Source organism: Mobula birostris, chromosome 26 (assembly GCF_030028105.1).
Source record: "Mobula birostris isolate sMobBir1 chromosome 26, sMobBir1.hap1, whole genome shotgun sequence".
NCBI classification, from domain to species: domain Eukaryota; kingdom Metazoa; phylum Chordata; class Chondrichthyes; order Myliobatiformes; family Myliobatidae; genus Mobula; species Mobula birostris.
In genome coordinates this window covers 20886982-20914854 of record NC_092395.1, presented here as the reverse complement: position 1 = coordinate 20914854, position 27873 = coordinate 20886982, and the positions used below count along the sequence as shown (strand labels likewise).

General features: G+C 39.5%; 1 protein-coding gene across 1 annotated transcript; it reads left to right on the top strand.

Annotated features, from left to right (window-relative positions):
* On the top strand, window positions 1-27873 carry LOC140188151 (protein FAM174C-like). The gene is made up of 3 exons (XM_072244138.1): window positions 1-321; window positions 13063-13185; window positions 25828-27873. The coding sequence occupies exons 1-3, from the start codon at window positions 68-70 to the stop codon at window positions 25829-25831; spliced, it is 381 nt and encodes a 126-aa protein (XP_072100239.1). The 5' UTR covers window positions 1-67; the 3' UTR covers window positions 25832-27873.

Genomic DNA, 27873 nt, shown 5'->3' with positions numbered 1-27873 from the left:
CCTGCAGTACGGTGTCACAGTGTGAAGGTTCCCCATTACCCAAAGCAGGAGCGGGAAATCCTGGACGATGAGGCTGGACGGCGGTGATTCCCTTGGCTGGGCACTGGCCGCCGTCCTCTGCCTGCCTTTGCTGCTGCTGCCGCCGCCGGGGGAGTGCCTGTATTCTGGCAACACCACGGCGCTGAACAGCAGCGGTTCCAGGCCCGGGTCTACGCCGGCCTGGGGCAAATCTAACGACGGGTCGGCGATCGGACGCGCCGTTGCCGTGGTTCTCGGCTTCAGCGTCCTCGGGCTCATCTACCTGTTGGTGCGGGGCCTGCGGTAAGAAAGGCCGGGACATTGGTCAGTTGTCGCGGAGAGAAGGAAGGGGTAAGGGGGGCTAAGGTGAAGCGAGGGTGGAAAGGGAAAGGGGGAGAAAGGAGTGCGATGCGAGGTGGAGGGTACAGGAGGAGGAGAAAGAGAGACAGGGTCGACAGTGAGATGGATAGGGAAGGAAATTGAGTGGTGGGAGTTGGGGTGCCAGAAGAAGTCACAGGCTGGGTTGGTTAACATAAAATTAAACATCTGAAATTAAGTGTATTTGGGCATTAATAGGATTAGCAATGAGTGGGTTTGTAAATCTGTAGGATATTGTTTTATTGCATCGGTTAAACTGGGAAAGGAGGGTGGATAAAAAATGGTTTAAGTGAAAGTAAGGATGCAATGGTAGATATGGAAGAGAAGTGGGGGTGGAGTTGAGGAAGTGAGGGTATGGTTTGGTGGGAGGAAATGGTTTAAAAATCAGTCAACTCATTTTTTTTGCTGTAGATACTTCAATAGATGAATAGCATAAAAACCTAACTCTTCCCGTTATTTTGAGAGAAAGATTTGAATCTTGCAGACCTATCACTAATCAATGTTTACCAAGAACTTTGGTTGAAAATTCTTGCCAGTTTGGGTAATTGCCTTAAACTTATTTTAAACAAGCACCACTGTTCATAATCTCACCTTTTAGTTAATAATCATTACATTTTGTTGCTGGTTTTAACAACTTGATGTTTGATTTGATATGCTATATATGTGCCTGTGAACTTGCCTGTGATGTGTCATTGCTACATAGTTCATAAGACATAGGAGCAGAAGTAAGCCATTTGGCTCATCAAGTCTGCTCTGATTTGATAATAGTTTATTTATTTTTTCTTTCAATCCCGTACTCCTGCCTTCTCCTTGAAACCTTTGACACCCTTACCAGTCAAGAACATGTCAACCTCTGCTTTAAATATACCATTGTTTTGGCTTTCACAGCTGACTGTAACAATGAATTCCAGATTAAAACACCCTCTAGCTAAAGAAATCCTCATCTCTGTTTTAAAGGGATGTCCTTCTATTCTGAGGCTGTGCCTTCTGATCCTAGATTCTACCATTATTGGAATCATTCTCTCCATGTCAACTCTATTGGTGTCGTTCAATATTCAGCAGTTTTCAATGTCACCTCTTATCTTTCTAAATTGGCCCAGAGCCATCAAAAGCTCCTCATATGTTAACCCTTTCATTCCCTTATCAAATTTGCAACGTCTTTTTCAAATTCCTTGAAAATGTTTCAATGACATTGTACACGATGAATTGCTTTCAAAAGTGCAATTGCTGTTGTGCATCTGAGTAAAAAGCCAACTATGTTTGTGCAGGACAATCTTTCCCAAACAGCTTTGAGGAAACTGATTAATTGTTGGCTGTGGTACGACTGACTGAGAAAATAATGGTGATAGTTGGATCATTAAGAGAGATTCCTTCCCTCCCCCTGACCCTCTCTCCAGCTCACCCACCACTCATTGAGTACTTCCATGGCAATTTTAGAGTGAATGTGAGCCACTGCTTTAAAAAACTTCTTACAAAACTGCATTTCATTACTTATCTTGCCACTTGAGTTTGGGTCTTGAAGTAGGCTTGCAGGAAGTTCTAGTTTGATTATTCAGTTGAAGTTAGACTAAATGGTTTAGGTTTGAGAGAGGGAATTGGGACACATTAGGAGGACTAACAAGGAGAGGTTAATAGGAACAGAAGCAGTGTCAAGAAGGTTATCCATTGGTTTTGCAGTATTAAAGCCAGGCTACTTCCTTCTAAAAGTGGTTGTTCACTGGCAGTATTTTGAAGATAAATGAGAACTATCCCTCTTCTCCTGTCTGCACTTTTCCTTCAGTTGTTACCACTAAAACATTATTAATTGACTGCTGATTTTGGAGCTTTATATGCAGAATTTTGCATATAATTCTCTTCCAGAGAAAATGCTTGACAGAAGTCCTGAGTCTTGAAGAAGGTCACGGCCTGAAAAGTTGACTATCTGTTCTTTCCTGTAGAAGCTGCCTGACCGGCTGAGTTCCTCCAGCATTTTGTGTGTATTGCTCTGGATTTCCAGCATCTATAGACTTCTCAAGTTTATGCTTGATAAAATATTCAATGGGATCTGCAACAACAAAAGAAGAATTTACATTTTTAGGCCAACAATCTTCCTTTGGATTGTTGTGGTGACTTGAATGTTAAACATTGGTTCTCTCTCCGTAGGGGCTGCATGAACTGCTACGTATTTTTTGATTTGTTTCAGATTTCCAGATTGTGCAGTTTGTAGTTTTTGAATAAACTATCAGTTAATTTACTGGACAAAATCAAATTCTTTGAAGCTGGAAATCTGAGATAACTGAAAATGCAAATGAAACGGTGTCCGTGAGAAGGTGTTAAATGCTTCAGGTTGATGATCTGCGAAACCTGAGAGAAAATAGAAAGTGTTTAAAGTTGCTGATTAAATAGGGAGAAATGGACAGGGGTCTCAATGAAGGACAGAAGACGCTGAATGACTAGAAAGATGACTGAGCCAGGTGAAAGAGGGTAAAACCCTTTGTGTGCCAAGTAATTTATTTTTGTTTTGTACCTCAGGCGAATGATTAAAATTCCTCACATTTCTTTTCTGAATGTTGAGTATCTTGCATGATTCAAATACAACTAATTCATGTTTTAAAAACTTGACCTTGTTCTTGAGCTCTTTGAAATACTCAGAGACTTCCCTTATTCTTGTGACACGTCACTTAATAAAATAAGAGAATCTTTTGTATTTAAAGTTTATTGTAATTGCCGGGGAGTGTTTAATTTAATGTCAAGATGAACTGTGTCTGGTTAAATATTGTTGAAGTGATTGGGGAGTGGTGCCAGAGGACTGCAGATTTGACTTATTCAGATAGATTTGGCAATATAGTTGGTCTGTGTTAATAATGGGGATGTTTTAAAGACAGTAATGCAAAGCAAAATTGGTTGGCAGTCATGAAAATGTTACTGTTAGCTGTAGGATTTATTAAAGACAAATTTGAGTGTGTTCTTAGAAGTAAGAGCTAATGAGGATCAAGTGGTTGATGTTGCATATAATTTCAGTAAAGCATTTTATAATGTACCATATAATATGCTTGTTGGCAGATTTGAGACTCATGATATTAACCTGGCAATATCTTTTTAAAGTACAAAACTTGGTGAAACATAGAGCAAAGAGAGATTTTGAATGATCCTTTTTTCAAACTGGAGAAAAGTATACTGTATTGTTCACTGACGGTAGGTTTTGGGATTACTTCTGTTTTTTTTCTTGTGTATTATACTAAACAAATCATGTCAAAGCTTTGTGTCACATTTAAACTTTGGTATGTTACTAGCTTCCTCAATGTTCACTGTTTCTGGAAGATATGGATTGGAGAAAAAGAGTGACAAATATAGTTCAGTGCAAGTATGAAGTGATTCATTTGATAGGAAGAGTGAACAGTAACAATTGCAATCTTTATAGCATGACAGCAGCAACATTTAATTTCATTTTAAGTTTGAGTCCGCAGCTCTACTGTACCATTATTGAGATAATTTGTCTTGTAGCTGATATTCAGAGGTTGTTATCTTGTTCTTCATTTATAGTAAAATGTTTACAGGAGCAGAGATACAGAAACAGGAAAATGTGCAGTGTACATGAGCCAATCATGATTTCACAAGGCACAGGCTTTGCAATGGAGCATGGTGCTAAGACAGTGTGAGTCATGCTTAAAAGAAATATATAAAAAGTTGGAAATACTCCTGAGGATAGGCAGCAGTTATGGAAGCAAAAACATTTGGTATTGATGACAATTGATAATATCTCTTCCTTGCTGACAATCAGCACTGCTGCACCCCCGTGTGTGCTTAGCCCACTGCTCTAATCACTCTATACCTATGACTGTGTGGCTAGGCACAGCTCAAATACCATCTATAAATTTGATGATACAACCATTGTTGACAGAATCTCAGATCGAGACGAGAGGGTGTACAGGAGGAAGATAAACCAACTAGTGGAGTGGTGTCACAGCGTCGACCTTGCACTCGATCTCAATAAGATGAAAGAGTTCTCACATCTAACTGTCATTCATTCTTTGGGGCACTTCCCTGTTTTTGTGGATGTTTGCGAAGAAAAAGCATTTCAGGATGTATATTGTATACATTTCTCCGACATTAAATTCGACTTCTGAACCTTTGAAAGAACTGATTGTGGACTTCAGGAAGATTAAGACGAAGGAACAGAAGTGGAGAGAGTGAGCAGTTTCAAGTTCCTGGGTATAAGGAGGATCTAACCTGGTCCCAACACATCGATACAGCTATAAAGAAGGCAAGGCAGTGACTATACTTCATTAGGAGTTTGAAAAGATTTGGTATGTCAACAAAAACACTCAAAACACTTCTATAGATGTCCTGTGGAGAGCATTCTGACAGACTGCATCACTGTCTGGTATGAGGTGGGGTGGGGTATGGTGGGCTACTGCTCAGGACTGAAAGAAGCTGCAGAGGGTCGTAAGATTAGTCTGCTCCATCTTGGGTATTAGCCTACAAAATAGCCAGGGCATCTTGAAGGAGCAGTGTGTCTGAAAGGCTGCGCCCATTATTAAGGACCCCAGCACCCAGGGCATGCCCTTTTCTCATTGTTACCGTCAGGTAGGAGGTACAGAAGCCTGAAGGCACACACTCACCAATTCAGGACCAGCTTCTTCCCCTCTGGCATCCGATTTTTAAATGGACATTGAACCTGTGAATACTACCTCACTTTTAAAATATATTATTTCTATTTTTGCACTATTTTTAATCTACTCAATATACATATACTGTTGTTTATTTATTTTCTTCTATATTATGTTTTGCATTGAACTACTGCTGCTAAGTTATCAAATTTCACGACACATGCCAGTGATAATAAATCCAATTCTGATCAGAACTCACAAAGATTGGAAAATGAGTGTTTTGAATTGTAGGCAGGGAAATAATGGGAATATCAGTGACAACATGGAGAACAAAAGTCATAATGAAGTGATGATGATAATTTCTTTCATCTGTTTGGATGAAATCTTAACAGGAGGGAAATGAAGACAAAAGACCAGAAAGGGGATGGAGGTGGGGGGGGGGGGGAGTAATTAAAAATTCTGTAATTGCTGGAAAGGGAGCATTGGAAATATGAATGAATTGGTGGAAGAAAACAAATTGCAGCTTGATGAACATCAGAACATGCCAGTTTTGACACAAGCGGGTAAGTCTGGTAATGCGAAATAGATAAATTTGTTGCTAGGTCTTGGGGGCTAAAACTTGGAGGATGAGATACTATTTCAATTATTTATTTTAGATTTTGTCCTTTGTCTTTGGCTTTTGGAACTACTGAAGCAGAGAGGTATGGAGAATTTTTTTGTAGACAACTGAAAGCTCAAGATGAGTCTTCCGGACTGAATAGAGATGATATGCAAACGGTCATTTATTGGACCCCAGGTGGAGTATTGTGGCCAGTTCTGGGCATCTCCCTTTTGGATTTGTATCAGGAACAAACTGAAGAAAAGTGAGGCAACACTTAATTTGCAAATCTGCTGGGGTCATCTATTGTGTCTGGTGCTCCCAATACAACCTCCTTTTCATTGGTGAGACCTGTCTGAAATTGGAGGACCACTTCATCAAGCACCTCTGCTCCAGCTGCCAAAAGTAAAAATTGGCGGTGGCCAAACATTTAAATTCCCATTCCTTTCCCAGTGTATATTCTGTCTGGCTAGCCTCCAACTTGACGGATGAACATCAATTTTTTCCCCACTCTGGCCTCTTACCTCTTCTCACCTGCTTATCACTTCTCCGCTGGGCCCCCTCTTTCTTTCCTTTCTCCTAAGGTCCACTCTCCTTTCCTATCAGATTCTTTTCTCTCTGGCCTTTTCTCTTTCCTAACCACTTGGTTTCACCTATCACCTAGCTATTCTTCTTCTCACCCCCCCCCCCCCCAACACCTTATTCTTTCGTGTTCACAGTGCCTTTCCAATCTTGAGGAACGATCACAGCCCGAAACGTTGACTGTTTATTCATTTCTGTAGGTACTTCCTGACTTGCTGAGTTCATCTAGTATTTTGTTTGTGCTGCTGAATTGAATCAGGGATGCAAGATTTCAAATCAGTGGAAAGACTCGGGCAGAAAAACCTCGGAGTTTTCAGTGTAATAAAGCATTTTAGTCAGGAAATAAAATATTTACAATTTCGAAAGCATTGGCATCAAAGGAAATTGATTTAAAGTAATTTATGCAGCAAAAGTATAAAACAGTGGGTTGCTAGAATGCATTGTCTGTATTGATGGTAAAAGCTTATTGGAGAGGAGCAGCACACAGTGCTGGAGGAATTCGGCATGTCAAACGGCATCTATGGAAGGAATGGACAGTCACTTTTGGATTGAGACTGGCTGGGAAATTTCAAAGGAAAAATTTAAAGCTGAGGGGAATTTGGGTTAATTGGTAGGTTTCTGTGATTACATAAATAATGTCAGCATCTAAATTCTGATTGCTACAACATACTTTCCCATATTATTTGTGAATTCATAATTTTTGTCCAACTGCAGAAATAAAACATTTAATATAGTGCTTATTAAAGTGCTTAATTGAGCTTAGTTTCCAGCTTACAAGATAAAATATTTAGTATTTTATCATTTTTATTAATAATGTTGCTATTTCAAAGTGATCAGTTGTTTGACTCAAGTTGAATGGTCAGTTAATAATTTCGGGCAGATCTGGTTGAGGAATGAGTTTTGGTACAGACACTCTTGAATAGTGAATAGTAATGATACTTATTCAAGCCTCAAGCAGGCAGATGTAAGGAGTTTATTGCACATTGTATTTTGGATAGCTTTTATATTAGCTTTTCTATATACAATCTCCTATCAATAATGATTGCTGCTTGCTATACTATTCAGCTTTCCACCCCTTTCTGAGGTAATGTTATGCCCTTTGGAAGGCATTTCCCAAGTCTGATTACAGTCTGGTAAGCTAGGTTAATTCTTCTGAATTGACAGAGCTATTTCAAAGGTAAAGCTAAAGTGAATATTTTTCTTTCTGAGCTATGTTCCAGGGGAATATTCTGCTGAAGTTGGTGCTGTTATTTCATTTTCAATGACATTCTGGAAGGCAATGTGGAGCTGTAGGGAACAGGCTCCATCCTTGATGTCATTTGAAAAGAACTTCACTTTAAATGTCTGTTCCCAGACTACTACTGACTGGTTCTAAAGCCCAAGAACAAAGGTTGAGCATGAGAGACAGCAGTCGAATTGAGATGAATATATTTACCCTTTAATCTGCTAACTATATTCAGAGTTTTAATTCATAAGGGTACAGCATACATTTAACCATTAAGGAATAATTAGTGTTAATCACTGAATAGGAAATATAGACTCTGGGAGAGTTCTGTGTTTCAAGAGGGTGCAGGTTTCTACTCTGCATATTTACAACAACTTTGGATAATTCTGTAAGTTTGTAGCACTTTCTCGTTCTAATTTAAGACAGTATTCTCTTCACCCATTGTTAGCAAGTTGTGCACTTGGGCCCTTTTAGGGAATACAACTCTTAATGCTGAGAGTGTGCTGCACTGTCAGATGGGGTGCTTTTTTCAGTTGAAATATTAAATCTTCCACTGAAAAATATAGCTAGCCTTGTTCTCTGCTCTCAACTTGACACTCAGAACTCTGCTGCCCTAATTTGCATCAAGTCTTGCTCACTCATTGACCCCATCTTTACCAGCCTGCACTGACTCCCAGTTATATAGTCTACTTAAATGCTTGGTTTTGTCTTCATTTGCTCTAGCCTATAACCTTTTGAGACCCTTAGTTCTACTTGATCATCACCAAGTTGCCAGTAGCTGTCAAAGGCCAAATTCTGAAATTCCCTCACACACTGCTAAATCTTTTCTCATTAAAACTGTTGAATCTCCTCATCTCCTATGTGGTCAGTTTTTTTTTGTTTGCTGACCGTTCTGTAAATGACCTTTGGATGCATTTGTTACATTGAAGGTGCTATACAACTTCATTGCTGCATGTAGATGATAAAGATTGCATTGCTCTATTCAATTCTATTTTCTTACCGTGCACAAGCCTGTTGTATTTCAGGCTTCTTGCATGTGTGGTTAATTTTCTATGCTGACATTGTCCAAAGGTGGCTGTATAAGCATGAACTTTTACTTTGTGATTCAATAGAGGGACAACTTGTTCCGGAGAATTTTCACAAATTAACTTCATTTTGTTTTGCAGAACTAAAGAAGGTTACATTTAGAATGGCTGAAAGCAATTTAAACCTACTTAAGTATATCCCAGAAGTTCTTGTATAGAATTACATACAATTCAGCCTAGGAGCAAGCCAACTGGACCACAAGTTAATATTCCAAATGAATCTCCTTTTACTTTTTTCCCAACTGCACTCTAGCCTTCCAAACCTTTCTTCAGTTGTTCATTCAGCTTCCTCCTAAATATAAGTATGCTATTAATGTTGACCATTTCATGGGAGCAAGTTTTGTGTTCTAACCTCTGTGAAGTTTCTGTTGACTTTATTTGCAGAAGTGTGATATTTGTGGTCTGGTTCACATACTTGCCCCTGCTTAATCAGATCAGGTGAAAGTTCTGAAAGTCAAGTAGTTGCAACACTCAGAATAAGCTGATTATACTGACTAAAGCAACTGGATATATTGGGAATTTTTGCCTTTTTCTTTAGAGTCAACTAAAATAGGGTTAAGTTATATGTCTTCCAATCTGCGCCTTGTAAGGCATGAAAATGCCCGACGCAGGCCTCTCATGGTCTGAGTTGACGTTCCCTTCCCTATAAGTCAGTTACTGTTGTAGTGTCATCCTTTACTGGGGCATTAAATGAACTGGAAGCCAAGTTGTAAAACTTTCTTTTATGTCAGAAAAACAGTGCCAAGTAAGCCACTCAACCCATAAACTTGTGCTATCTCTATAAAGGAGTTATCATTCCTTTAACTTTGTTACTCTTTTGGTTATTGAGCAGAACTAGATTTTTAGCACAAGAAATGCTGCTGCATCTGTTCCCAGTATAGGGCTTTCCTTTCCAGGACATCAGATATGTCCTTCTACACCAAAGAATGGGGTTTACCTTCCTCCACCATTGATGTTGCCTTCACCTGCATCTCCTCCATTTCCTGGACATACACACTCACAATATGAACCTCTTCATCCAACATGTCATTCTCTGCAACTTCCACCATCTTCAGTGGGACCATTCCACCAAGTACAGCTCTACCTTGCCCACCCACTCTCTGCTTTCTGCAAGGGATTCCTCCCTCTGTGATTCCCTCCATTTGTTCCACCCTGCTAATCCTCTTCTCGGCAGATATCCCTGCAAGTGGCCAAAGTGCTATACTTGTTCGTTCACTTTGTGGTGGATCTCCATTCTGGGCCCCAAACAGTCCTTCCAGGTGAGGCAGCACTTCACCTATGAGTCTATTGTAGCCACTGCTCTCAATGTGGCCGCCTTTGCATTGGTGAGACCTGACGTAAATTGGGGGACAGCTTTGTTGAGCACACCCTCTTCATCTGTCAAAAGCAGAATTTCCTAGTGGCCAATTATTTTAAATTTAATTTCCATTCCCTTTCTGATATGAGGGGGTGCCACGATGAGGCCACCTTCAAGGTGGAGGAGCAACACCTTGTATTCCATCTGGGTAGCCTCCAACCTGATGGTATGAACATTGATTTCCCCATCCGGTTTAAAAATAGTCCATTCCCTACTCTGGCCTCTCACTTCTTCTCACCTGCCTATCACCTCTTCCTAGTGCTGCTGCTCCTTCCCTTTTTCCCATGGTCCACTCTCCTCTCCTGTCAGAGCTCTTCCTCTCCAGAAATGAGAAAACCTGTAGATGCTGGAACTCGAAGCAACACACACAAAATGCTGGAGGAACTCAACAGGCCAGGCAACATCTATGGAAAAGGGTAAACAGTCAACGCTTCGAGCCGAGACACTTTATCAGGACTCCCGAAGAAGGGTCTCAGCCCGAAACTCAGACTGTTCATACACTTCGATAGATGTTGCCTGACCTTCTGAGTTCCTCCAGCATTTTGTGTGTGTTGCACTGGATTTTTTACTTTGCTATGTCTAACGGTGGATTTCTGTTCCATTTGCTATATTGCATTGTAAAAATGTTAAAAAATGATTTGAGAGCCCATTTTCCTTAAGTAACCCAAGGTGTTAAAATCCCTAATGAGGCAATTAGAACACTTAAATAACCTGTTTAACATCAGTGTTTTAACCTGCAGTCTGCACCATTAGCATTGTGTTTAACACAAAGAGTGTAAAGCAACTTACTGGATCTATTACCAAGCCTGCTGTTTCTGCTCTAGCAGGGCAACAGAGGTTGCATAATATTAGCAGTCATGCATTTCATTGCCAGCTGTTACTTTGACTCAGTCTGTGGCACTCAGTTTTTAAAAATATCGGTTTGTTTGACAGAGCACCTTTTGCAATATTACATTGCAAAACACTTTATCATCAAAAGAAATCTGTTGAACTGCAGCCACTGAGTAATGCAGGAGAAATGTTATTTTTTTGCCATAAAGCACCCACCAACAGCAATGAAATAATGATCAGGTGCAATGCATACAATGTGCTAGAGGAGCTCAGCAGGTCAGGCAGCATCTATGGATGGGAATAAACAATCGATGTTTCAGGCCGAGACCCTTCAGTCCTGAAATGTCATCTGTTTATTACCAACCATATATGCTGCCTGACCTGCTGAGCTCCTCCACTACATTGTGTGTATTGTTCTAGATTTCCAGCATCTGCAGTACCTCTTGTGTCTGTGAACAATGATCAGGTAATGTTTTATTGAGAATATTTGATAAATAACACTTAAGTTTGGAATTTAAATATAAATTTAAGTAGGTGAGGGATGGGGGAGAAACATGAAACACCAACATCCTCAACTATCAAATGAACTTAGCGTACTACTTTTTAAGCAATTATCTGAAAACTGTTTCTCATCATTCATCTCCTTTGAAATGAATGAAGTTGCCAAGTCTGTGCCAGGTTTAATCCGTCACAGATTGAGCTCCCAGATTTCCCAGTGATTGTAATAGAAGCTGGTTCTCTAGGGCAGAAATTCGTGCATTTAGTATTGAAACATGTAGATTGATATCAGCAAAGACCTTGCAAGAATTTCAAGACTTTTCGATAAGAGACCATCAAATTTGGATGATCAATCTGGCCATAACTTGTTTATAAAATTGTGCGCCATTGTATTAAAGTTGCAGTAGGAATCTGATTTTAGTTCCTTCTGTTCAGTAAACCGGATTTAATATTTATCTGCAAAAAGGGAATGTTTCTTTGCAAACGATCCTACCAGTGACAACAACAACAAAAAAGAAGAAAACGCTTTGCATTTCTAGAAGGAGAAACAAAGTCAATGTTTCAGGTCCAAGACAATATCAGAATTGGGAAAGGAAACTAAGTTCTTTAAGTTGTAGAGAGAATGTTGGAAGAACAAATAGGACAAAGAGAATATCTGTGAGTCAGACTAGGGTTGCCATGGGAATGAACTGTAAGTGAGGTTATCTGGTCTATGGATTAATGAAGGACGAGTGTGTGAGAGAAAGAGAATTTGAACAGGGGACCATAAAAGTTACGAAATGAGGGCATTTAGAGAGTGAAAACAGAAAGGAATGTAAACATTGCAAAGTGCATAAACAGGACATGTCATAGTATGGGGTGCCATGGTAGCATCGTGGTTAGCACAATTCTATTACAGCTCAGGTGGTTGAAGTTCAAAATCCAATTCTAGATAAACTGTAAATGAGGTCATTTCTTCCAAATGACTTCTTCCAACATTCACTCTACAACCTAAAGAAATGACCAGTTTTCTTTCCCATTCTGATCGTGTCTTGATCCTGAAATATTGACTTCGTTTCTTTTTCTACGAATGCAAAGCATTTTCTTCTCTTTTTGTCATCATTGGTAGGGCCCTCTGGTATTTTTATATTCACCCTGTGATTCAGGTTGCTCTGGTTTCTCCAACAGTCCAAAGACTTGCTGGTTAGTAGTTAACTGGTCATTGTAAATTGTCCTGTGATTAGGTTAGGGTTAAGTTGATGGGTAATACAGCTCGGTGGGGCGCAAGGGTCTATTCCTTGCTGTATTTTGATGGAAGTACTCAGCTGGTCTGGTTATTGAGAGAGAACTGAGCTGATGCTGCAGTTGGATGACCTATGCACAACTGTCCAGAACTCTTAGACCTTTGATAAATAAACCTTACTTTCTTTGTCTAAAGCAGAACTGGCCAGTAATGCTGTAAATCATTCATTACAAATAGTGGCTTGAAAGTTCTCTGTCCATTAGCATGTTGATCTACAGCTATGCATTCTGCATCTTAGAGTTTTTTCCTTATCGTTCTCACTCTGCACACATTTCATTGCTCTTAATGTTCCTTTCTTCAGATTCTCTGTTTCTCTAATTGTCCTCATTAACAAACGAACTGAATGACCTCATTTACAGTTTATCCCCATGGCAACCTTAGCTTCACCTCATCATAAATATTTCCTATATCCTTTTCATCCTACCCTGTCTGTAACTTAAAACCATTTTTTTTTACTTTACAGTTTCCACAAAGGTTATACTGATACACTAACTGATGTACTGAACATTTCTTGCACTTTATTTATAATTTGGGTTTACAAAAATGATTTTTAATAATTGTTAAATGAAGAAAGTGAAAAAGTAATACATTTTAAAAGCAATTTTGTTTTGCTTTTTAGGTTAAAGAAAAGTCAAAGGAAGAAGTACGGGCTGCTATCCTCCTTTGATGATCATGTGGAGATGGCTCCAATGGACACAGATGATGATGACACAACACTATTTGAAGCAAAGAGCATAAGGAGGTGATGTTTTGTTGTTGGTGCTGATTAGGGTGATGTGCTGTGCCCAGTCCACATCTGTTGACTTTGTCCATGACTTTGTTCATCAGCTTTTGAACCCTGAAAGAGTTAACTTTTCATGTTTTTGGGGTGTGGTTATATATTTCAAAGTCTTCTCATCTCTCACACTTTTAAAATTGAACATATTAAACAAATTTAAAATAAATGGTTAGAGGCAACTTTTTATTTGAATAAATGAGACTTTTAAACTGGTCTCTTTCATTTAAGAATTGCAGAATTTTTGATGTGGTGTGTCATTACAATTAATGTACATTTCTTGTCTTGATCCAAAGCTCATATCAATGCGGAGGAGAGTAGTGAACCCAGTGCAACTCACCGCCCTGCACAAAATCATGTAATATTTTGTCCATGGTAAACTACAATTACAGAAAGGACCTTGTAGACAAATGTAAATAGTTAAACCCAGAATAATTTTTCCAGGTCAGCCAAGGTAGAAATTCAGACAAGATGAGTTGAGGGTTTTTAAATAAACTGTTTATGAGAGTACTACAAAGTTGTTTTACGGGGAGCATGAACAACAAGTTGCACATCTTGTTAAGATGGGTGTTAATCAATTGGTTGCCAGGTGGTTGTGTTGAGCAAATTTTGATGAAAAGTAATTTCTTAAATGTGATATTGGTATTTCAGAAGTTTGAGTCTAAATGGGCAAAATAATGTTCTTTGACCAAAAGCTGACCACCTACACTCAATTTTTGATAACGTCTTAAAAATAAACTTTATAATGTCTGAAAATGTATTTAAAATCGCTGTGAGAACTTGGGACACTTTCCTCTCCCCTATTAGGGAGAGAACGAACCTGTGGTTTGTCGAATGCCGGATGAAATGGGAAGTCTTTGGGGTAACTGCAAGTCTGCGTCTTTGCTATTGCCCTGCTCACACTTGTGCTTGGCGGTGGTGCTGATGCTTGCTTTTTTTTGCCTGTGGGGGGAGGGGGGGATTGTTGCTCACTGCCGCTTACGTGCGGGAGGGGGGAGCAGGGGGACTTTGGGGTTCTCACGTTTAACTGTCGTTCATTCTTTGGGGCACTTCTCTGTTTAGGTGGATGTTTGCGAAGAAAAAACATTTCAGGATGTATATTGTATACTTTTCAATGACATTAAATTGGACCTTTGAACCTTTGAAATCTGGTCAGTTGGCTAACTGACTAGTGTTTTTGATAGTGGTGAATTGGCATATTTCCTTCCATTTATGGTTGGTGATTTCATACTGCACCTGCCTTTTTGAGGATAGAATGTTAAATTTAGCTAGGGATCACTCTTGCTCTCAATTTGCAAAATAAAGGAATATACACTTTTCATTTTATTATTTATGACCTACTTGGAATGTTGTGAAATGATTCTAGAGAGCTTGATCCAGATCATACTTCGATTCATTGACCTTTTGCAAATGTTTGCCCTGGATTTCACAGTCTAAGAGGCCATCAGATACAGAGAAGAGGTCTTGCTGTTTGGACAGAGTAGATTGTGATTCACAAAGCATCTGACTTTTTTAAAAACTAACTAGATACGAGTTTGCTGAAGATATTGAATGCCTGAAGTGGAAAGTATGCTGTTTTTACATGTATTAATTTTCTTTTGCCATTCAACACTGTCATAAAGAAATAGTAAATGCTCAGCTTAACACACAGGTATTTGATCTTCTGTAATAGTTGAAACTCTGTTCTACTTTCTCTTTTAACCTTTATAGGAGCGTTAACTACACTGCCTCACAAACTTGCTGACTTTTCAACTACTCCAAATTCTTCAAGGCACGCTTCACTTCTCTGCTGTGAGTTTGATAGGTATTCTGTCCTTTGCTTTACACAATCCTAGCTGTTACTTTTTCCATCCCACCTTATTCCCATTAACAAAATCCCTTTCCCAATTTCTCAACGATCCCTTTTCTAAATATCCATGCATGTTTATCTGAATGTTATTGTGTGATTGAGAGAGGAATAAATTGAACTGAGGAGAAAACACACACAAAAGGACAGGCTCAGAATGCAGAGGACTTGGAGTATTTATAATAAATTACCATAAATTGCACATTTAGATCGAGGTGTAATGTAAAGACTTTTACTCACGTATATGAAGAATGTAAGTAATAAAGTCAATTCAATTCAAAAGAAGAGGAAGTAGAGTTTAATGGAGTGGGTTTTTAAAAGACCAAAAAATATAGGAGAAAAGAAGACTGAAAGAAGCGTGGTTGTATAGTTGTCCTTTATGTTTGAGGAAAACTGCTCTACCTATTTGTCATGTTTCAGTTTTGCATGATAAACAAAAATTGCATTTATCTGCTTTATGCATCAAATTTAAATGGCTGCTTGCTGAGCACAGCAAAACTAAGCATTTTTGGCAAAAAAAAATGTGATTTTTGCAGTAAGTAATAAAAATGATAGTTCTGTGCCCTGATTTTACAATGGTACGCAAGAAAATGCTGCTGTTTGTAAGGAGTTTGTACATTCTCCCCATGACCACATGGTCTTCCTCCGGACGCTTCGGTTTCCTCCCACATTCCAAAGACCTACAGGCTAGTAGGTTAAGTGGTCACATGGGTGTAATTGAGCGGCATAGGCTTGTTGAGCTGGAAGGATCTGTTACTGTGCTGTATCTCTAAATAAAATAAAAGGTCCAGACAGGGAATTGAGTCCACTTGATGGGTATCTCCTCCATGTCATTCTGGTCTTTTACACAAGAATGGTATGCACATTAAGCTCTTCATTATTTTGCCTGCAAGTTCTGTGCCATTACCTTTCCTTTGTCACTCAGCTGGTAATATACAATCTCATTAAATTGATTATTGGGGATTTCAGTCCCTCAGAATTTAATTAGTGTTTAGTAGCTATGAAAATTTTCTTTTGAAAATCACATGTGCCTCTTTAGAAAAGCTTTCCCACTGCTCTTCCCTCTCTTACCTTCGAGATTTGAAGTCACAAAAGCCTATTTGGAAATGGCTGCATAGAACAGCTTGCACTGATGTGAATTCAAATTAATGTTCTTCAGTAAGAGGTTTCTATTTAAAGGTCCTTTCAGCAAATTTATACATTTTGCAAATTGTCTATTGCTTGGGTTTCAGTAGATTTTAGCAGGGAATTCTAGGCTTTCAAATGCTTGGACACTATTAGTGGTTCATTTCCCACCCAAGTTTTCTGCTTCCTTTGGTTCAAAATGACTTTCTAGCCACTGAATCATGTTTGCTTCATTTCAAGATCTCATTGAAATTGAACATTTAAGAGCAGCTGATATTTTAGAAGTGTGCTGCTTTGTCAGAAGTGTCAGATTTTGAATGACTTGTTAAACTGAGTCCGTTCCATTGGGTGAACATGAAAGATCTCAGACACAGTTAAAAGTGCATAGGCATCTTCCCAGTATCTTCAACTCGCATTGTTAAAACAGCAAATTTCTCAATGTATAGATGTGTAAGATCTTGCTGTGTGTAAATTGCTGCAATTACGCTATTATAATCCAGTTAAACTTTCGAAATTATTCAATTACTTATAAAGAGTGTATTAGTTGTGAAGTATGAAGACTTCACTGCCCCCAGCATCTTTTGGTGCCTGCTGCTGTTCCTGCAGGAGATACTTGGAGCAAAAGAATGTGTGCATTGACGGGTGCTGACATGCAAGTTCACCTGATTTAATGCCAGTGCCATGAGCTTGATCTCCAGTTACCATGGATCCACCTTGTCACAGAATCAAGACCCCACTCTACCAAGTCCATGTGGCAGCTGATGTGCAATGGCTACCCTGCTGTGTAAGAATCACTTTTGCTTAGGATCTGAAACATTAGGCTCCTCATGGATGTGTGCATATGTGCAGCATACAGTGCTTGGCAGACGATGCTGCTGCTTCACAAGCCCACACCCAGATTCAAAACTGTCTGTGGAGTTTAATTATGTCTGCTTCTCCTAGAAAAGCTGGTTTCTTTCCATGTAACCAAAGGATTTACAGTTGGGGAAATAGATAAACGTGAGTAAAAAATGATTACCCATGCTTTCATAGGTTGATAGGATTGCTCTGAGAGCTGGCATAGACTTGGCCAAATGGTTGCCTCTATATTTTCAAATGACTTCATGAAATATAGTATACTCTCAGCTATCTCCTATCCATGGAGAATGTGGTGCTGGTTCCATGTACATGCAGGTTGCATGAGAATTCTAGGAAAAATACTGTCAATCGCAAATTGCATAAATCTATAAATAAATTGCCAAGCTATATATTATCTCCTCACCCTTTTAAATAATGTTTTACACTGCAATTATATAAATTAGGGTGAAACACAGCAATAATCAAATGAGTGTCTGTGCCTGCCATCACATGAAGTGCCTCATCTTCAAAGAAGGAATTGCTTCTAATCAGCCTGTAACTGCACTGCCCTTGTGTGTAAACTAAAACAATATTTTGAATAACGCTTGAAATAAAATTAGTTGAGTTTATGTTCATAAAAACAAAATCGCATGTAGGTAATGTATTGACTTCGATATTTCAGATTAATAGATTTTAGTTTAAGTGGTAGTTAATCTGGGCCAGGCTTCCACTTAAACTCAAATCACTCAATTCTAAATGTATAAAGGCCAGAGTAATTTATTAGCTGTGCAGAGTACTCGAATGGTATTTCATCAGCTTCAAATTAAAATTTATGCTTTAGCAAATAAAATGTGAAAAAACTTAAATATTCTTTGAAATTCGTTGCCGGTTGCATGAGAATTCTGGATGCATAATCACAGGATCAATAAGAGTATGACCATTCCAATTATAACAGACCTGACTTAATGCCCAGTTACAATGCCCCAAGAGCTTTGCGATTGACGTTGCCATCTTGTATGAGATGTGGACGGGAGATGGGCAGCTCAAAAATACAGTGTCTGGTTGTCTTCATGGGGTGAGCTTTGCTACTACAAATGAGCTGGTGAAGTATCTCAGCAACTTCCTCTGCAGGATAAATGACCATTGGATTGGTTCTAGCAACCTGCACATTATGGTCATCAGTGTGGCAGGTCATCCTGGAAGCTATTTATTTATTATGATATAATGAGGAGTAGGCCCTTCCATCCCTTCGAGCCATGCTGCAGAGCAACCACCTAGCCTAAGCATGGGGCAATTTACAATGACTAATTAACCTACCAACCAGTAAGTCTTTGGATTGTGGGAGGAAACTGGAGCACCTGGTGGAAACACACATGGTAACGGGGAGAATGTTAAAACCTCCTTGCAGGAAGTGGCAGGAATTGAACCCCGGCTTGTGCTCCAGCCTCACATTCCAGAGAGCAACAGCCTTGTTCAGAAGTTCAAAGTACATATATGTCACTATATAGAACCCTGAGATTAATTTTCTTGCAATCATACTCAGTAAATCAATAATAGAATAATAACCATAATAGAACCGATGAAAGACTGCGCCAACTGGATGTTCAGCCAGTGTGCAAAAGATGACAAACTGCAAATACAAAAAGAAAGAAATAATAATAATAAGCAATCAATATCGAAAACATAAGATGAAAAGTCCTTAAAAGTGAGTCCATAGTTTGTGGGAACATTTCAGTGATTGGGGGAAGTGATGCTGAGTGAAGTTATTCCCTTTGGTTCAAGACCCTGGCTGTTGAGGGGTAATAACTGTGTTGTGCCTAGTGTTGTGGGTCCTGAGGCTCCTGTGTCTCCTTCCTGACAGCACCAGTGAGAAAAGAGCGTGACCTGGGTGGGGGTGGGTCCATGAGGTTGAATTCTTCTTTCCTGCAACAATACTCCTTGTAAATATGTTCATTGATGGGGAGGGCTTTACCCTTGATGGACTGGGCTGTATCCACTACTTTTTGCAGGATTTTCCATTCAAAGCATTGGTCTTTCCATACCAGGCTGTGATGCAGCCAGTTGGTATACTCTCCACCACATATCTATAGAAGTCTGTCAAAGCTTTAGATGTCATGTTGAATCTTTGTAAACTTCTAAGGAAGTCTAGGAACTTTGTGTTTTCTTTGTAGCTAGCCCTAGGACAGGTCATCTGAAATGAATACACTGAGGAATTTAAAAGTAGATGACTCTTTCCACCTCTGATTCCCCCAATGAGGACTGACTCATGGACCTCTGGTTTCCTCCTCCTGAATTCAGTAATCAGCTCCTTGGTCTTACTGACATTGAGTAAGAGGTTGGTGTGGTAGCACCCGTCAGCCAGGTTTTCAATTTCCCTCCTATATGCTGATCCATCACCACCTCTTGGCTTGCTGTAACAATCCTGATATCCTGGGCAGCTTTCAGTGATAAGATCAGAAAAATTATAATCCTTTGATAAGACATGATTTGGCAAGAGGGAGTAGGGGAAAAGTAACTTGGGTGGAGTGCTCATATCAAAATACCTGGAGCATAGCCTTGTCATAATCAATTCCTGTTTGTCAGTGAAACGAACATCAAATATGATATCAATATAACCCACTACCTCACCCCTGTCCTGGTACTGACACCTGTCCATAATCTCCAAATGACATGTTTTCATTAACCTTGACCCAAAATAATGGCAGCAATAGAATGTCACAAGAAAGTCAACATAAAGTCTATAAAGACCCTGCAATGATAACTCATGGATAAGCTGACAACTTGCAGCCAAGAAGAATGACCATGACATCTAGACTGCCTTGAAATCCATTGTAATTAGCACCCCTGAAGTTCTCAGAAAATATCAGGACTGCTTTGACAATAATATCCAGGCATTACAGCACATTCGTGACAGCTTGAATTGGAATCTCCCCCCGTGCCTCATCTTCAGTAGTTAAGGTGATAAGCCATAGGAGCAGAATTGGGCCATTCTGCCACTTGATCGTAGCTGATTTATTTTCCCACTCAATCTCATTCACCTGGCGTCTCCTTGTCACATTTGATGCTGTTACTAATCGAGAACCTATCAATCTCTGCTTTAAATATACCCATTGACTTGGCCTCCACATCCATTTGTGGCAATCCCTTCCACAGATTCACCACCATCTGTTAAAAGAAATTAAACTGCGGTATGCAGATGGTGGCTTGCACTTGTGTATGCTTGGAAGCTGCTCAAGTCATTATTGCCTAATTTACTGAATCATATAGGAGAATGGACCAAACAACTCGTATCAACAAAACAGGGATCCTTTTCCAGCTTGCTTCTGTTGTACAACATCATCTCCCCAAAGAGATTGTAGAAAGTGTGGACAGTTTCCCCTTGAGGAGTTACCTATCAAGGAAGGGAGGCTTCAGAAAAAATTTATCACAGCCTTCAGTTTCTCACAACAAGGGTCTTGTGCTTGGAGGACTGGAGTAAAAAAGAGTAAGTTGGTGTCAGGTTTTAACTCCGCAATGGAGAGCAGCAGGTTAAATAAACAAGCTCTCTTGATAGTAGTGTTGGTGTTTGCTGTTTAAATCGAAGTAAACTCTGTGCTTTCAACAAAAGGGGAAAATATGTGAACTGATGATCTTGCCCACTTAGATCGTTAATGATTCTCTGATGTGAAATCAGAAGCCTTAATCTATTGTATAAAGTAACAGTCAGAAGATAAGGGGCTATTAACTAAAGTAGTGTCGTTGCCACCCCACCATCCCACGAAACTGTATCCTAAAGTCATAGAAAGCATCCTTCTTTTCACCTATGTATCCTACACTCTCTGGGACAGAGGTTCCCAGCCTGAGCTCCATGGACCCCTTACTTAATGATATTGATCTGTGGCATTAAAAAAAATGGTTGGGAACCCCTGCTCTAGGAGGAAAGACTGTTGATCGTCTCACTTGGGATAGTTTACTGAGGTGAGTGCATCCAACAGCTTGCTTTCCCAGCTATCTGCAACTGAACCCAGCAAGTATTTGCTGCTTCTGGACTGCTGGATATAGTTTTTGGTATTCAATGTGATTTAAAATCCTATATTCATCCAGGGACAGATGTTCAATCACTTTGACCTAGAACAAAGAGTTTTATCTGTTTAATTTGTGTGTTTATGGCATGTAGATAAAACTGGCAAGGCTATTGTTTGTTATCCAACCCTAGTTGCTGCTCAGCTGAGGAGGCAGCGCAGTGGTTCTGGATTTGTCCTTGCAGACAAGACCACGTCGAAATAGTAAATTTCCTTCTCTGAAGGACATTCGTAAACCAGGTTGATTCCTGCAACTGTCTAGTACTGGTGCTATTTTTGTTTTGTTTCAAATTGAATATTTAAATTTAAATTCACTCCCTACAATTATGTGACTCAAAATACTATCGCCTGATAAATGATCCAGGTCATTGGATACGTGTCAAATAATCTAATCACAATGCTATGGTAACAGAACTTTACAACACAGTACAGACCCTTTGCCCCACAATGTTGTGCCGACCCATTAACCTACTCCAAAATCAATCTAACTCTTCCTTCCCACACAGCCCTCCATTGTTGCATTGCAGCATTAATAATTCAGAACTAGAGGCACTAGTTAAAATCCTGCCAAGGCAATACTGTAATTTAAATTGTTAATTACCTTTGTGAGCTTGTATTAATTGTGGTGGCCATGAAATCACTGGATTGTCATAGAAACAACTTGGTTTGCTAAGATTCTTTTTAAAGGGTGGAAATCTTTTGTCCTTGCCCACTCTGGTCTGTGTCTGACCCCAGTCTAGAGGTTCACTATTTGGGGTCCATGGACCCCTCGGTTAATGGTAGGGATCCATGGTGTAAAAAAGGTTGGGAGCTCCTGCTCTACACCTGTATATAGCAATGCGATTGACTCTGCATCATACTCTAACAACACAGAGATTGGCCTTTTGGCCCATCTGGTCTGTGCTAACTGAGTTTCTAATCTAAACTAGTTCAGTTTGACAATAGACAATACATGCAGGAGTAGGCCATTCGGCCCTTCGAGCCAGCACCACCATTCACTGTGATCATGGCTGATCATCCACTATCAGTATCCAGTTCCTGCCTTATCCCCATAATCATAGATTCCGCTATCTTTAAGAGCTCTATCCATCTCTTTTTTGAAAGCATCCAGAGACTTGGCCTCCACAGCCTTCTGGGGCGGAGCATTCCATATATCCACCACTCTCTGGGTGAAAAAGTTTTTCCTCAACTCTGTTCTAAATGGCCTACCCCTAATTCTTAAACTGTGGCCTCTGGTTCTGGACTCACCCATCAGCGGGAACATGCTTCCTGCCTGCAGCGTGTCCAATCCCTTAATAATCTTACATGTTTCAGTAAGATCCCCTCTCAGCCTTCTAAATTCCAGAGTATACAAGCCCAGTTGCTCCAATCTTTCAACATATGACAGTCCCGCCATCCCGGGAATTAACCTTGTGAACCTACGCTGCACTCCCTTGATAGCAAGAATGTCCTTCCTCAAATTTGGAGACCAAAACTGCACACAGTACTCCAGGTGTGGTCTCACCAGGGCCCTGTACAGCTGCAGAAGGACCTCTTTGCTCTTATACTCAATTCCCCTTGTTATGAAGGCCAGCATGCCATTAGCTTTCTTCGCTACCTGCTGTACTTGCATGCTTGCTTTCAGTGACTGATGTACAAGAACACCTAGATCTTGTTGTGCTTCCTCTTTTCCTAACTTGACTCCATTTAGATAATAATCTGCTTTCCTGTTCTTACCACCAAAGTGGATAACCTCACATTTTTTCCACATTAAACTGCATCTGCCCACTCACCCAGCCTGTCCAAGTCACCCTGCAATCTCATAACATCCTCCTCACATTTCACACTGCCACCCAGCTTTGCGTCATCAGCAAATTTGCTAATGTTACTTTTAATTCCCTCATATAAATCATTAATATATATTGTAAACAGCTGCGGTCCCAGCACTGAACCCTATGGTACCCCACTGGTCACCGCCTGCCATTCCGAAAGGGACCCGTTAATCGCTACTCTTTGTTTTCTGTCAGCCAGCCAATTTTCAATCCATGTCAGTACTCTGCCCCCAATACCATGTGCCCTAATTTTGCCCACTAATCTCCTATGTGGGACTTTATCAAAGGCTTTCTGAAAGTCCAGGTACACTACATCCACTGGCTCTCCCTTGTCCATTTTCATAGTTACATCCTCAAAAAATTCCAGAAGATTAGTCAAGCACGATTTCCCCTTAGTAAATCCATGCTGACTTGGACCAATCCTGTTACTACTACCAGATGTGTCATAATTTCATCTTTTATAATTGACTCCAGCATCTTTCCCACCACCAACGTCAGGCTAACCGGTCTATAATTCCCTGTTTTCTCTCTTCCTCCCTTCTTGAATAGAGGGACAACATTAGCCACCCTCCAATCCACAGGAACTGATCCTGAATCTATAGAACATTGGAAAATGATTACCAATGCATCCACGATTTCTAAAGCCACCTCCTTAAGTACCCTGGGATGCAGACCATCAGGTCCCGGGGACTTATCAGCCTTCAGACCCAACAGCCTATCCAACACCATTTCCTGCCTAATATAAATTTCCTTCAATTCATCCATTACCCTAGGTCCTTTGGCCACTATTACATCTGGGAGATCGTTTGTGTCTTCCCTGGTGAAGACAGATCCAAAGTACCTGTTCAACTTGTCTGCCATTTCCTTGTTCCCCATAATAAATTCACCCGCTTCTGTCTTCAAGGGCCCAATTTTGGCCTTAACTATTTTTTTCCTTTTCACATACCTAAAGAAGCTTTTACTATCCTCCTTTATATTCTTGGCTTGTTTACCTTTGTACCTCATTTTTTCTTCGCGTATTGCCTTTTTAGTTACCTTCTGTTGCTCTTTAAAAGTTTCCCAATCCTCCGGCTTCCCACTTGTCTTTGCTATGTTATCCTTCTTTTATTTTTATACTGTCCATTACTTCCCTTGTCAGCCACGGCCTCCCCTTACTCCCCTTAGGATCTTTCTTCCTCTTTGGAACGAACTGATCCTGCACCTTCCGCATTATTCCCAGAAACACTTGCCATTGCTGTTCCACTGTCATCCCTGCTAGGGTATTGTTCCATTGAACTTTGGCCAGCTCCTCCCTCATAGCACCATAGTTCCTTTTGTTCAACTGTAATACTGACACTTCCAAGTTTCCCTTCTCCCTCTCAAATTGTAGATTAAAACTTATCATATTATGGTCACTACCTCCTAATGGCTCCTTTACCTCGAGGTCCCTGATCAAATCCGGTTCATTGCACAACATTAAATCTAGAATTGTGTTCTCTCTGGTAGGCTCCATATCCCTAAATGTTTCCTATCCATGTATTTATCCAACTGCTTTTTAAATATACCTGCCTCCTTCCTCTGGCAGCTCGTTCAGAAATGATCAACCAATCGATAGTAATTAAGGATGGACAGTAAGTGCTGGCCTTGATGTGTCTGTCACTATGTGAATAATTTTTTAAAATATTGCATTAAATGGGGTTAAATTAATTACAAAGATTTTCTGTGATTAATCTTTTTTCACTTGTTTCCTCCAGCAGCCTTGCACTTTGTATTTCAAGTCTGCAAAATGAACCAGACTCCAGTCTTAAAGCTGCCATGAGCTGAACATCTGTGTAGCTAGAGTTGCCCCATCCCTGCCTTTACAAAAGTCAATTCACTGTTTAGAAAGGACATCGGCACAGGTCAATAATACCTGGTTCTGAAATGGCATTGATGCAGCTCTCTGGAAACAGCTGAATTAAATAGTTACTGAGGAAGAGATACATAGGGGAGGGTCACTCTGCTTCTGGTTAGGAATGAGTAAATTGAGTTTATGGCAAAAGTATATGTGTGCAGAATAGTAAGTCTTTCTTTCCAGAAAGTGCATGTTCCTATTATTTTTTGTTTTTATTCAGATAAAATCAAGGCATTTTACTTGAAATGATTTCTTTCCTGATCATTCATTGCAGGGTCCATTGCTTGAAATGGAATTACTTTTACTGAAAGATTATATAAACTTGACTCTCTCTTGGTAACTTCATTCACTTGATTTTTCCCTCTTCAACCCAGATTTATACTTTATTGCTGTCTTTTATAGTCCTGCTTAAATCTCAACTTATTTGTTGCATGATCGCAGTTTTAATCTTCTGCCCAATCAATTATGCATCTTTTTACATGACTTCCTTTAATAGTGCATGCTCGGTTGTTTCACCCACTGTAAAAGAAAATGTTTAAAAATACTGCTTAGCCCAATGTTTTTCTATTTTATTGAACCATTAGATTTGAGATGGGAAGTCTGTGTTATGTTGCAATTTTGTAGGCGGATATCATTGCTATTTTAATAATGAAGATGCCTTTGGTGTTAAGTTAGCATTGTCTAGGTCGTGCTACTCCTGCAGGACTGTAACCAGTGCAAAGCAAAGTTGCCGACAAGCCCAGCTGACAGCCTGGATAATCCTCCAAGCATTATTTTCATATTTTTATAATGTTATCTGGGGCCCATTATGTTTATAATTGGACTGCATCCATTCTTACATTCAACGACCAGTGCTGTTACACTAATTAGATACGTCGTGGAAATGGAAGTAGAATTCTGATTTGTTTCTGTGCAATAACCATTTAATCTTGACCTTTTTTTTAAGCATCTAAGATTTTTACTTCTGAATCTAGTTGCGTTGGACAAGTCATAGCCGTTAAATACAAACTGCAAAATGACAAATTTATGATGTTAATTATATATTTTTGTTTGTAGATAATAAGGACCCGAGGGACATACAGCGAATGCAACATTACCTGTTGTGCAATTTTAAGAAGCTCCCTGTCGCCCACTGATTACCAACCAATGACTAAAAATATTCCTATGGTTTTATGTGGCACTCGACAGGTAACAATTCCAGGACAAGCAGGCCCTTCAGTAAGGGAACAGTGAATTTCTTCATGGGGTGGGGGGAGATGTTTTACACTGACTTTGAAATTTCTGTATCATTCTGTGTCATTCAAAAGACAAGCTGAAGATTTGTCTGAATTGTTTTTCTTTAAAATTTTACTTTACAGCAAGTGGAATTTGCAAACATTAAAACGTATAATTTTCTGTAATGAAATATTTAAATTGATGTTACACTGAGTGGAATGTTTGCTTTTACGTCATTCACTGTGGATAAATGTATGTATGTACATACAACAATGTTATCAATGTTTTGTGTTTGGCAGGGAGCACTTGCTTTTTTGGAAGAAACAACTAAACCTTTGCCTAAAATGGCACCCCAAATCTCATCTCATTTTAAATGCTTTTTCCATGGCCTTCCTAGCAACAGAGCTGTATTACATTTAAAACAGTGCTGTGTTACACTTTGTCCTTATTAAGTTATGGATGGCTATACAGAAAGTCTGCTAACCACCTAAGTACAAACGTATATGTATTTGTACGTCTATGTATAATGTTGTCATGTAGGAGTGCCTGCTTAAACAAAGGGAGCAATTAATTGGGTGTCATCAGTTGTTTAACATAGAATGCTTCTTTTGCACTCGTGATTCTAGTGCACTGAAAAGTTCTCTTGGGGAGGAGGAATGGAGAAAAACAGGTTTTAAAAATGAATCTCCTTTTCAGTGACACCAGTATGTACAAACTAGTTGCCACAGTTGCAGCTCAAGTTTCACCTGTAAACAGACATTTTCATGGCACATTTGGGGAACTGACTTCACTTGCAAGGAAGAAACTTGCCAGCTTGCTGTTGAATTAATTATTTTCAGTGCAGCCACGGTGTACTATCTTACTTTGATTGAAACCCTGTTTCCTGTGTGCAATTCAAGGATTATTTCATTGTTAGCTTAAATAAGTTCAGTCCTGGCCAATGTGGCATAACTCACAAAGTATATACTTGTTGGAACTGTGAAGCGTTTTACATGCCTCCCCAAAAACATGAAGAAGCTACAATTGAATGCCATAGATTTTCTTTAATTTACGGGTTCATTGCAAGATACTTTAAACCTTTTTAAAATAATTTTGGTGCTGTTTGTAATTTAACTGATAGGATTCATAGCTGTAGTTAGAGTTGCCGAGAGAGTCCTCCGGAACACGTTCCTGTACCCAGGTGTTTAATTAAGTCTGTACCAGAAGAGGGGTGAAGCAATTGGGATTTATACAATGTAATGTGCCAAAATGAAAGGGGTATTTAAATTCAGGTTGGAGAAGGGTGGGGAGCTACAGTGAAGTTTTGGCAGGACAGCCCTTGGGTCGAAGAGTTTGGAGATGGGATGGTGAAATTGGGTGAGGGGGAAGCATTACAGAATAATTTGAGCACAAACTCTGTCAACTGTTTCCTATGCGCAGACTGGCACAGTGTTTCCCTTCCACTATTAATTTTCCTTATGTTACAAGGAACTCGTGACTTTGGCACTAATTGAAGATAATATTTTAATTACATAAAATGTCCGCTGAGTACAGAAACAAAATGCAGATTTCACAGCATTTTATGCAGTGACTGAAATAAGCTTATAATTTATCTTAAATTCTGATTCAAAGTTTCAATTGTTTTATTAACAGGGAACATGAGGGAAAGAATGAAACTGTCTTTTCCTGTTTAAAAGAGAATACGAAGTGGGTTATTGACGGTAATTCCTGCTCTGTTTAATAGAAAGCTGATTGTTCTGAATGGATTGCTGATTCATTGTTTCACTTCCACGTTGCAGTCAAAGGCAACAGAAGTGCTGAAAGAGAAAAAAAAATGGGTTAGAGATTTACGGGAAAGTAGAAGTAGTGATATTGTATCTTTGGAAGAAATAAAAGCAAAAGACCAAA